The 12,618-nt window shown below is 33.5% G+C and overlaps 1 protein-coding gene across 1 annotated transcript in view; it reads left to right on the top strand.

The window, feature by feature from the left end:
- LOC122808494 overlaps positions 1–3,230 on the top strand; it is a 666,541-nt gene extending 663,311 nt beyond the window's left edge. Inside the window, exons 32-33 of the mRNA XM_044079450.1 lie at positions 2,371–2,501; positions 2,667–3,230. Of these exons, the coding sequence (XP_043935385.1) occupies positions 2,371–2,501; positions 2,667–2,862 (327 nt within the window). The 3' untranslated portion in view covers positions 2,863–3,230. The remainder of the gene's footprint in view (positions 1–2,370; positions 2,502–2,666) is intronic.
- Positions 3,231–12,618: the final 9,388 nt, after the last annotated feature.

The raw sequence follows: 12,618 nt of genomic DNA, 5'->3' as shown, positions 1-12,618 counted from the left end.
GAGGACACAAAACACACACACACACACACACACACACACACACACACACACACACACACACACACACACACACACACACACACACACACACACACACAAAATAGTCATATGAATTACATGAAGTGAAAATAACATTGCTTAAACTGAAAAGGATAAGTCAAAGGTAATGATTCTGAGTTGTAAAAGAAATAACGAGTGTCATCCTGCATTAAAAGGTGAAATACCAAAAAAATAAATAAACTCATTCGTTTCTGGCAAGTGAGTAGTGTTGTGTTATTTAGGTACATTAAAAGCAATCAGCTTCATCTGTAAAGTCATGCGGCATCTATTTAATTGAGGATATTAAGTTTAGCTGCCTAGAAATAACTCCAATAATCTATAAACCTATTCAAATGATGTTACACCTGACAAGTTATACTGCACTCTTATTTTGACAAGTATGGGCAAACATCCATTTGACAGAAAGGTGGCATTTTTACCTATGAAGAAGCACAGACAGAATGAAATTACTGGATAACACAGGAATAGTGTTTCTTCATATCAGTCACAATGATACAGCAGTACCAAAAACTCACAGATGTCATATCATTCTGCTAAATCTCATCTCCATTAATAAGTTACCCATTCCTTCTTTTGTGTAGCTTTACAAAATATACCTGTCTGCTCATGCTTTGGTTTTCCTGACTGCCGTACCGGATTCCTTCTGCTTTAAATACCACAATTTCATGCCTGTCACTATGTCTTTTTATTTTATAAATTCTGTTTAGTTAACTTCACCTTTAAAACCACATTTGTTTATCCCGTTTCATTTAAAGTTTCATGCTATTTGTTATGCATGGTCTTATTGGTTTATACAGTTTCTGACTATCCACATTTCACAAACAGCTAAACAGCAGACCACTGCATGTATCATAGAGCAAATGTCAACACTATATATGACCACTTGGTCAAAATCCAAATTATTTGGCAAAGTAGAAAAAAGAAGGCCTTAACCTATTTAGGGGTTAGCCTTTTAAGGAAAATTATACAAAAAACAATGACATTCATCAATTTTATATCCACCACATTTGTAACAATCCAATAAAAAATTATATCCAATCATAAGAAGACTCAGTGTTTTTACAAAGTGAGTTTACATAGCAGAAAATACATTCAATGCTAAATTTATGAAATGAGCTATGCCTGAAATTGGGTCATTGAGATCACTGCCTTAACTGAATAAGCAAACTTACATTAAAAATAAATACATACATCTTGATCTGTCACCTTCAAAGTCATACCGGAGATTATGAAAATCATAGCCGATGATCATTAACCATAACAATTACATTTGTCTATGACTAAGTCTCTGTCATTTTCAGACACACATAACTTCACAAACATCGGGGGAAATTTTCAGCTTATACCCTTGAGAGGAATGGAATGTGTAAAATGGCACCCTACTTCTGGGATACCAGAATTCAACTCTGTGAAGGTTCATAATTGATTCTTCAGCATACTTATCTATATATGACAGTAAACTAGATTTTAAGGTATTGTAGTGCTGTATTATGTGTAATATCTTGTACTACTTTTTCAATTCATTCCTCACAGTGTGTATTCCCTTCTCTATTTTCTTTTTGCATAATTTTATAAAATGTATTACCTAGTTTATTGACTGGCAGCTATAGCAGTGTTCCTTGCCAAAGCTGGCCATAGTCACATCTAAAATCAGTCACATGATTTACCCGTCATTTACCCGATAACTGTTTCATTAATTTTAATTACTTAAGGTGTATATTTGATTTAGACTCTTTGAACAGTAATACCATGTCGTCTTAATCTTCAGTATAATGCGAGGTTGTTCATATTTATTGTTAATCTTTATGCACATCATGTCATTCATTACATTTGTATAACCTCATTTCTCTATGTTGTCTGTGTTTGTTTTCCAAAAGTAGTACAAACATCAACAGATAACATCTGTTTTTTTTTTTGGGGGGGGGGGGTTGCCACTGTTAGCATGGGTTTTGTTCATAATAATTTTGACAAATCCATATATATTAGTCATGTTTACTTTCTATAATTAAAGTACTCTTAACCTGTTAGCTAAAACATATTAATGAAAAGAATGCTTCTTCTGATAATGTGAATTAACACATAGTACCCATGTCCTATATATGATTTAAGAATATTTCAAACTATCTGCCTTTATAATGCATTATCTGTCAGTTTTCAGTATAGACATGGTTTCATATCAGCATTTGATGGTAAATGAATTTTCAGGTTTACTTAGAAAAGTCGTAATGCCTTGCATATATAATTCATATGTAAATGATACAGCAGAATCAAATGTTTTGCTAAATACTTCTAGTGTTTTTTATCATACAGGGCATTTTAAAATACCAAGACTACTTGTCCTATAACAAGATCATCTCCTTGCTCAGAGGGAAGATGGGTGAAAAGAATAAAGAATTGTTAAAATGTACTTCGAGTCAAGACCATTTTCACTTTTGTACAGGGTAGGTTCTTCTCATAAAAGAAATCCAAAATGTGCATTTACCTATAAAGAGTACCAAAAATAATATATGTTTTTGCCCTGCATTAGTTAGCGAGACATTGTATAGTTTTCAAGTAGCTGAACAAAAAAATAATAATACTTCTGTTCTGTTTTAATTTTATTCCAGAACTAAAGAAATGATTGAAGAGCAACTTGATATTTTAAACACTGAGCTTCTGAAGATATTAGAGCAAATATCAGGAGGACATTCAACATCTAAAGAAAGCAGTTCTGATTTATTTACCTCAGTTTATTTAAAAAAGGAAATATTGATAAAACAAATAAATACAATGGAAAGAGAGCTACAGATCTTGAAAAATTGAAATACATGGTGGATTTCCAAGTCTCAGATATTGAGTTCTGTGTAGGAAGATTCTTTACTTTGGCACTGGGTCATCAGAGGATATGAACATTTTAATTTTTAGCATAACTGTATATTTGCAACAATAATAAGTAAGACCTTTTAAAAAGAAGCTGTCTAGAGCTTCATTGGTGTTTTATACACAGCTGCTGTGTTTTGTTTCTGCTATACATGAAACTTGGCTAAGTCAGATCTGAAATTAAAGGCAAGGTTCATAAAATAATCCAAACAGAAATAAATACCATATTAGTTTCCTTTGTTTTTTCTTACTGTTTTCTAAACTGAAATGAATGCAATACATTTTAAATAATGTTCTCTAATACAACTGAGTAAAGCAAATAAAATTAGATTTTGCATTATTTGCAACAACGTTTCTCTCTCCTTTTTCTTCATTATGCTATGTGATTCATAAGGTTTTGGATTATTTTCTTTGCTGAGTTGTACAATTTCTTACTTTCTGCAGATACTCAGATTCACTGTTATTGAGAGCATTGGCTGCTTTGCATTGGCTTAATGGGTGTAATTCATGTGGCTTGCGTACATGTTTAACACAGTAAATATCTGAAAATGGTGTGCATAAAACTGCACAAATCTTAATCTATTTAATAAAATATTTTACTTATGTAGTCATATTCTAAACACAGTGAGTGCAATTGGACAATAGTTTGATGGCAGAGTAACTCTGACTGTCAATAAAATCTACTTATGTTAAAGGAGGAAAAATGAATCGAGAGCTGATCTAAACAATCTCATCTTGGTTTGTGATTTACTATGGAGTCACCTGGTAAGCAGACTTTTATTTGAATTTATATTTTATTTCTTGCCATTGTTTTTCACTGTTTATAGGAAGGAAGGGTAAGATTTTAGAAAAGAGGATTTACTTTGATTTATATTTTGTTGTTTTAATTTAATTTTCACTGTTTGTTGACAGAAATGCATAGGTTTCCGACAGGCAAACTGTAGGCATCCTAAGAGACCTAGTTAGCTATAAAGTCACATGAACTGCAGATAGGGCAATGCAGAGCTTATCTAAATAACTCTGTCTTAGTTTACGATTTATTGATCTTTACTGTTAAAAAGAGGGGTGACTGCTTCTCATGACATAAAGAAATTCCAGCTTTTGTCTGATTTTCAGAACTTGTATGGTCAGAGCAATACCTTTACTGTACTTGCTTTAGCATTTATTTGTATATTGTTTGAGTGATTTTTCTCATAGAAGTAGATTTAAGTTCTCCTTGAATTCTGTGGTATCTAATTTTGATTATTTTTTCTTTTATAATTTTTTATTCATTTGAAGCTGAACATGGATTCCTTAAATGGGTATGTCATTAATGGTTTGTTAAAGCACAAATATCTTGTACAGTGTAATAAATGCCAATTATATTTAAAGGTAACACCTGATAACACTGATCTGTGTTCCTCTTGTCAAACGTTAGATGAATTACTTACCATTATTAGTAGTGAATCTAGACTTACTGATGACGATTGCACTTGTGCAAATGGCACGGTTTGGAGAACTTGTGTTACATATATTAATGACTGCATTGCTGAGATAAATAATGTTAGACAAAGAGCAAACAGAACCCATTTAGGAAAGGATGTTTCGATTGTCTGCAAAGATCAATCAACCCCTTTGAAACAAGAAAATACCCCTAACAACTTTGGAATTCTGGATACAAGTATTCTGCACCCTGAGGATTCAGAGTGTTTAGAAGGAAATAAAAGAAAGAAAGGAGGAAGTTCACAATAAATAACAAGCAAGAATAGGGAACTGGTAAATGTCTGTAAAGTAAAGAGAATATATACTAACAAGGACACTGTTTTGTTATGTGACACACAGATTGCAGGGAATGATAACCATTTTCTATCAGAAAACCTTCAGTCTGCAGAAAAAAAAGCTGCATGTTTCCAAAAAAGAAGGCAGAAAAAAAGAGGCAAGGGGCAGGTGAAAAGGAAGAAATCAAAACTGAACATGGAAGGACTGAAGAACATTAGTGTAAGAAAAAAGAGAAAGACAGACATTGACAACATGGCTCAAGCTGTGGATGTACAAAACCAGCTGGATGAGAACTATAAATGTAATAAGCAATGAAAACAGTGGGATTAATAAGACTAAACGTGATGAAAATCATTCCTTTGTAACAATTGATAGAGCAAATATTAATGAATTAGAAGTTGAATATTCTACAGATAGGGCAAGAAAAGATATTCTTGTAATTGGACATTCAATTATTAGAGGAACTGATACTTACATTCACAAAGAAGGTAATGAATAACAAATGCCATTATGCTTGCCTGGAGGAAAAATAGAGGATGTGAGACAAGCCATAGAATGTCTTAATGTAAAGAAGTATGGATCTGTTTTTATTTATGTCAGTACATATTATCTCATCCACAAGGACTCTCTGACTGTTAATAGCTTGTACTGGTGTTAGGGAGTATTTTTCACAAATTACATATAGAAAGGAGAGTCAGGTCATCATGAAAGAAAAAAGAATTGCGGGTAAAAATCTACATAAAAAAATTCCTGTTTTAAAAAACGGAAATGTGTAGAGCATCCAAGTCCAATTTTTGGGCACGTGCTCAGACAGGATGGAGTGCATTTATCAAGATCAGGGAAGATAATTTTTGCAGCAGATATTTTGTAATATTTGACAAACACAAAGCAGTATTTTTCCCCAAGTCAAAATATTTACAGTTCAGAGATAGCAACATCTGATGATGTCTGATGGTTGTTAATGCTAAGAGCATTAATAACAATGATTTTATCAGAAAATTTGCTATATTCTCACAAGACTGATTGTGTTATTTTTGTGAAACATGGTTAAAGAGCAATGACTGAAAGCCAGTTCTGTCAGGGTATAAATATTTTTACTATAACAGACATTCTAACAAAAATCATGTGGAGGTGTTATGATAGGGATTAAAGATAGATATGAGACTTGTGATTATTACATGTTCAGTGCTAACACCAACAGTACAGATTGTATAACTGCGACAATAAAGACCACCAAATTCTATTGCTGATGACCTAGAGGAATTCATACATTACTTGCATAAACACAGGAGTGAAGAATAATATTAGCTGGGGACATAAATCTACCAGAAACAGACTGGAATAACATTGATTCAACAACATTAGTAAGGAAATCATTCACAACATATGTTCAGGAACAGCAATTGCTTCAGATTGCCAAAAAAAAAAAAAAAAAACTATCAGGGAAAAGAACATACTAGACATTGTGTTCCTAAAGAAATTACTGTTAATTCATGCCAAGTTTTACCATCGTTGATGTGCGGTGATCATGGGGTTATAAATGTTAATTTGTTGCTAGATAATTCTGTGAAAACTGAAGCCTAATCAATTCACTGAAGATAATTAACAGATTATATGGAAGTAAAATAATTGCTGTGTAAAACTAATTGGAGTGATGTGTTCAGTGGAAAAACTGCAGAAGAAATGTGAAAAGTTTTGAAAGAGAATTTGTTTGAGTGCAAAAAATGTTTTACATCAGGATCTAGGCATACAATGTCAGGAGACATTACATAAGAGCAAGATACCTAATTGAAGTGAGAGAGAAAAAGTTTAAGAAATGGAAAAGAGGTCAAACTACAACATTGAAAACTGAAATAAACAAGCTAGACAAATAAATTAAGCATAGTGTGAGACGAGGTCAAGAAAAATTTGAAGAAAATGTATATAAAGATATTGAGCATAACAGGAAACCATTATATAACCATTATAGCTACATAAGATGTAAAAGGAATAAAGACATACAAACTGAAAAAAATGTGTGTTGCTTCTAAAATTTATTCTCAGACACAACAGATTATAAATATTTAAAAAATCTTATGCAAAACAGTTTAGCTCCACAAACTGGGTGATAAGTTGCTCTAGTGATAGCTAGGTAACCTCAGATACTGAAATCATAATGGATTATATTGACAAAGAACTATGCAAACTGGATCCAGACAAAGCACTGAGAGAAGATAGAATTAGTAATAATGACCTGAGAGCAAAAACTTATTGTACCATTATATCTATTATTTACTAGGTCTTATAAATATGGGGAGATTCCTGAAAATTGGAGACATGTATTAAACCTGTCTTTAAGGAAAAGGGGGGAGTTATATAGACCCTTAAGTCTACTTTCATGTTGTGGAAAATAATGGAGAAGGGAATATTGAATAAGGTATTACCAGAAATGGAAAGGTTGGAACTTGAAATTATATATCAGCATGCATATATTAAAAATAGATTTATTACCACCCGTAACATGATGTTCTATTACAATACAATAACAGCCGTCAATAAAAATTTGTGCTATGATGTAATTTATAATGATTTAACTTCAGCATTTGACAGGGTCATATACGGAACACTGATCAATAGATTAGAAAAAACTAGGTATTGCTTTACTCTTGATAAGATGGATAGCTGCCTGTTTACAATTATGACATGGCAAGTATCATACAGCAATTGGACAGGGGAAATTCTTGGTTACATTTGGGGATGGTGTCCCACAGGGCTCTCACTTTCCTAGGTGCTTTTTTGTTTAGGTTGCATCTTTCAGCTTTATCTTTTTTTCAACTGAGGTGTTCTACAGTCTGTATGCATATGACCTGAAACTGGGTAATCTGATTACATGAGTTACAGTTCTGGCACATCTGCAAAAGAACCTGACTAAATTAATATGCTGATGGGAGAATAATATGCTGATAAATACATCAAAACCTAAGCATATGAGATTTGGGAGCCATAAATTGAAAGGTGAATATTTAATACAACACACAGTAATTGAAACTGTAGATTCATTTAAGGACTTGGGTTTATGGGTAGATGCAGCTTTGAGTTTTTCGAATTATATCAACCAATTGGATAATGATAGTTACAGAATGATAGGTTGTATAAACAGATTTATAAAGTCTAGGAAATCAGAAATGATGATGTCATTCTTTGTTTGTTAATTACATTAGACACAAACTTGAGCATGGAGTAACAATATGGAAACCTTATAAGAAAAGAAGCATGAGCAAACTAGAAAGAGCACAGCTGAAATATATCAAGGGCATCCATGGATGCGAAATTATAAGTTATTATGAAAGACTAAAATATCTGAACTTGTACAGTGTCTCTTACAGATATTTAAGAGGAGATCTTATTCAGGTATATAGGGCATTTAGAGACAACTACCCCTGGAAATATTTGGGGTTATCAACAAGTAGTAGAGAATCAGCAGACAACCTTTGTAGAAGATTCTATAGGAATGAAAAGTGTACTAACTGGTTCCCTGAGAGAGCAGCTGATGCATGGAGCAGATTTCCAAATTACACTATAGCAATCACTAGTTGAGCTATTCTGAAGAACGGCTTAGATACTTATTATGGTAACAACTGTTTTGGTATATTGGCAGTCAAGAAGAGCATTAATGTCCATGCTTGAAATATTTGTATTTATCTATGTATGTAAGGAATTTTCATTTTATCACTATTCTGACTGTGGTTTAATTTCTCCGTATTTTTTGGGTTTCTAGTACCATGACAGCAATGAACCCCATTCCTAAGTTAAAGCACAATTAAAGATTATGAAACTTGCATTGTTTCGAGCTGTGATATTAGCCAAAACGTGCTCTTTGCAGCACCCACAATATGCCCAGAACTGACTCCTTCTGTAATTCATATGGACTTACATTTATTGGTGGCATATCTAAATATGACTGCAAATTCTTTTTAATGAGACCCAATGATGCTACTACTATTGGTACTGTCTGGGTATCCTTCTTCCACATTGCCCTTGTTTCTGCCTACAAAGCCTGATATTTTATGTCTTTGTGTCTTTCTGTACATAAGACACTGTAGTCACTGAGTACAGCAATTTCAATGATCAATGCTACTTTTGTCTTCTGTTTATGGTCTGCTATATCTGATTTTCTCACTTCCATTTTATGAACTATTGGTAATGTAATATAAGCTTCATCATTCTTTATAATGCTTTCTGGCTTATGTTTACAATGTTTCTCAGCTACTTCAATATTGTAACATTTGCATAATCTCTGCTGCAACAGTCTTGCCACATTATATGCCTTTCAGTATACAGACCCTCTGCCATTAGTGTATCACACCCAGCAACAAGATGTGCAACTGTATCCAGTTCTGTTTTACAGAACCTGCATTTGTCTGTTTTTCCGACACATTCAAGGGACTTTGAAAACTACAGTCTACCATCATGGTCTACCAATATTAACCTTAAATCTTTTGATTTAATTTCGTCTCTTTTTAATCCTTCCTGCATTAGATCTTGATTGACATGAGGTTGGTCCAGCATTTTTCTGTACTTGCAACTATATTCATTGTCTTCTCATCTAATCCTTCAACTTATGTTCTTTCTTGTGTTTTTTGGCATATTCATTTGCTGCCCGATTTTTGTCTGCTTCTGGTTTGCTCTCCATTCCTACTTGACACTGATATGCTTCTGCTAAACTAAGCAGGAAAGTTGTCTTAGACTTCTTCCCCTCACATTTTAAAACTTTGACTATGTTTGGATCTGGTGAAGTCAGCTGATATGTATGCAGTCCTACAATTGCAGATCTGTACATGTAATCAATTTTCAGGAAGCCCATATCCTCTTTAGAATGAGAAATGTATAATCTTGATATACACTGATTTGTACAAATCATTTGATAAGCATGAAGCATTTTTCTTGTTTTCTAATCCAGTACCTTCAAGGGACAATCAGTCACCCCAAAACTGTAAGACAGAACAGGAAGAGGAACTTGGTTTATAGCTTAGCTTTGCTCCCAGGTGTCAGGACCATTTTCAGTAGTAATTTTAGTCTTCTGAAATATTCCGTACTGAGTTTAGTTCATATTTTGTTCTCATTTCTATATGTTTCATTGTCAATCCTTCAATCCTTCATGAGTTCCCAAATCTATCTATATCTATATATATATATATATATATATATATATATATATATATATATATATATATATATATATATAATATATATATATATCTATATCTATATATATATCTATATCTATATATATATATATATATATATATATATATATATATATATATATATATATATACGGGTTCCATACACTAGATCAAATTTTCACTAATTAATTGAAAGTGCACTTACGCGAAGTTCAGTACAATGAACGGATGTTGTACTGAACTTCTGTGCAGTATTCATGCACCTTAGGGTTAGGGCACGGGGTCATAGTAAGGGGATAGCCCATAGGGCTGTCCCCTTACCATGACCTGTGCCCCAACCCTAAGGTCCATCACAACTGCAGCGCAGTGAAGGACATAGCAATGTCCTCTACTATGGTGCAATAGTCACGGACCTTAGGGTTAGGGCACAGGTTAGGGTAAGGGGATAGTTAGTAAAGCTATCCCCTTACCCTAACCCATGCCCTAACCCTAAGGTTCATGACTATCGCACCATAGTGGAGGACATAGCTTATTTTTATGTCCTCCACTGTGCTGTGGTGTTTTCGGTAAAGTGCACTTATGCAAAAGTTCACTTTCGTTAAAGTGAACTTTTGCAGAAGTGAGGCTTCCTATTACAAATTTGAAGTAGTGAACTTTCGTTCTTGTAATAGGAATCCATATATATATATATATATATATATATATATATATATATATATATATATATATATATATGTTTACCTCCATGAGGTCGGGAGTCCATTGTACAATGCCTTAAAGTGCGAAAGTATAATGGCAAGATTTGTAAATTTCAAAACACTTAAGTGTGAATTCAAATGAGTGAATGCCAGTGTGCATTCGCTCATATGAATTCGGCATTCCGAGTGCAGATTGCACTACAGTGGTGATTGGGACATGTACTCTTTCCTTCACTGTAGTGCAATCTCAGAATTAGCATATTAAATTAGCAGTGGGTATGGGGGGGTGCAGGGTTGCTTGCCCCCTTGCATAATGATGTTTATAGATATCCAGAAATGTTGGGTGTCTCAAACACATTCAACATTTCCGGATTGTAGGATTCGTTGTGTAGCACTTTTGCTGTTTTCAGCAGTCAAAAAGTAGTTTCTGATGATTTGAGTTTGATATTTGACCAGTCGCATCTTTTATTTGCAACCTAATGAAGGTAAACCATATATATATATATATATATATATATATATATATATATGTATGGCTCAAGTTCTTTTATATCATATTCCTGTCCCAGACTACTATTTCTTGGTGTTGCAGCTTTCCTGCTTTAAATGTGTTTGCTCATTTATCAAGTCCATATGACATTCTTATATCATTTAAACCTTTAACTACTTGCAGTTGTGCTTTTGGCTCCTCATCTGATGAACTAAACAGTTTTAAATAATCCACAAAAAGAAGATGAGAAGATTTTACACTTGGTTGTTTTCTGGGGAGCCAAATTGTAACCATGACCTAATCTGTTAAGTAAACAACTTAATGGGCTAACAGTTAGTACAAAAGAGCTGCGGTGAGAAGATTCACTCTAGAATATCCCCCTTTTAATTTTTATCCCTGGGATAATAGTTTATCCTTTATTACGGCTTAGCTGCAAAGTGGTTTCATGGTCACTGTAATGTGATTGGTCAATGTAGGGTATATCTTATACAGCTATAAGCACTCCTTTATCTATGAAAGTGGGATGCTGTCAAATACTTTTTTGTAATCTATCCATGTCATACTTAGATTATTTCTCTTTTTCAGTTCTACATTATGACATTATTCAACAACAAATGAATTTTTGTTCTGCATGAATTTTTTTTGTTACCCTTTTGTTCTATTGTCATGATTAAGTTTCCTTCTAAATTACTATAAACTCTGTTGGCATCAATTCCAGGATATGGTTTAAACATGATCAGAAGGTAAGTTATTGGTCTATAGTTTTTTGGATAGCTTGCAGGTTCACTGTTAAGGAGAAGTATAATTTTTCCTGTTGGTAACCAGGATGGTGTATGTTTGGGATGCGCATATAAGTAGCTATTATTCAGGGCTAAATCTTCATGTAAAGATGTTAATACTTTTAGCCAGGAGTTAGGTACTGCATCTGGGCCTGGGGTTTTCCATTTAGCAGCTTGTCTTAATTTAGTTTCACTTTCTCTGACCATTACTTCATCTCATTTCTTAACCTGTACATTTGAACTTCTTACTGTTTCTTTTACTACTTCTGTCCATTCAGCATTTGTTGTGTTCCACAGGGTCTTCATAGATATTACTCCAAAATGTGTCTGTTTTTGATTGTTTTCATGTTTTTTTTCTATTCCTTTTGCTTTGTTTCCCAATTCTCTATACAGCTTTTCTTGAGCCATCAATGACTTGCTTATTTTGTATTTTTCCTTTATACTTATCGGCATATCTTCTAAGTTTTTCTGCCTGTGCTGATAACTTTAGTTTATTATTTGCAGTAGTGTATACTAGATCCTGGTCTGAACTGATAACTGTGCATTGCTTTTATGCCATCTATCTTTTTAAATACCTTTGTTGTTATGTTCGCTCTTCTATACAATCTAATCTTCTAACAATGGCACTTCTTGTTCATAGGTTAGTACTAGACTGGGCCATTTTAAGACTAGAGCGTTTCCCCCTGTGAGAATCAAACACTGCATCTTGTGTCTGTAAGGTAAACAACTTAACCATTATGCTAACCTTCTATTCAAAAATAAAGGTGACAAGTTTCAAAGCCTGTACCCTTAGAACAGGAAGCAGCTCA

The sequence above is a fragment of the Protopterus annectens genome, chromosome 8.part0, assembly GCF_019279795.1.
Source record: "Protopterus annectens isolate FY-2018-M chromosome 8.part0, PAN1.0, whole genome shotgun sequence".
In the NCBI taxonomy this organism is placed as follows: domain Eukaryota; kingdom Metazoa; phylum Chordata; order Ceratodontiformes; family Protopteridae; genus Protopterus; species Protopterus annectens.
The sequence above is the reverse complement of the archived record's forward strand: the minus strand, read 5'-3'. Positions and strand labels throughout refer to the sequence as shown.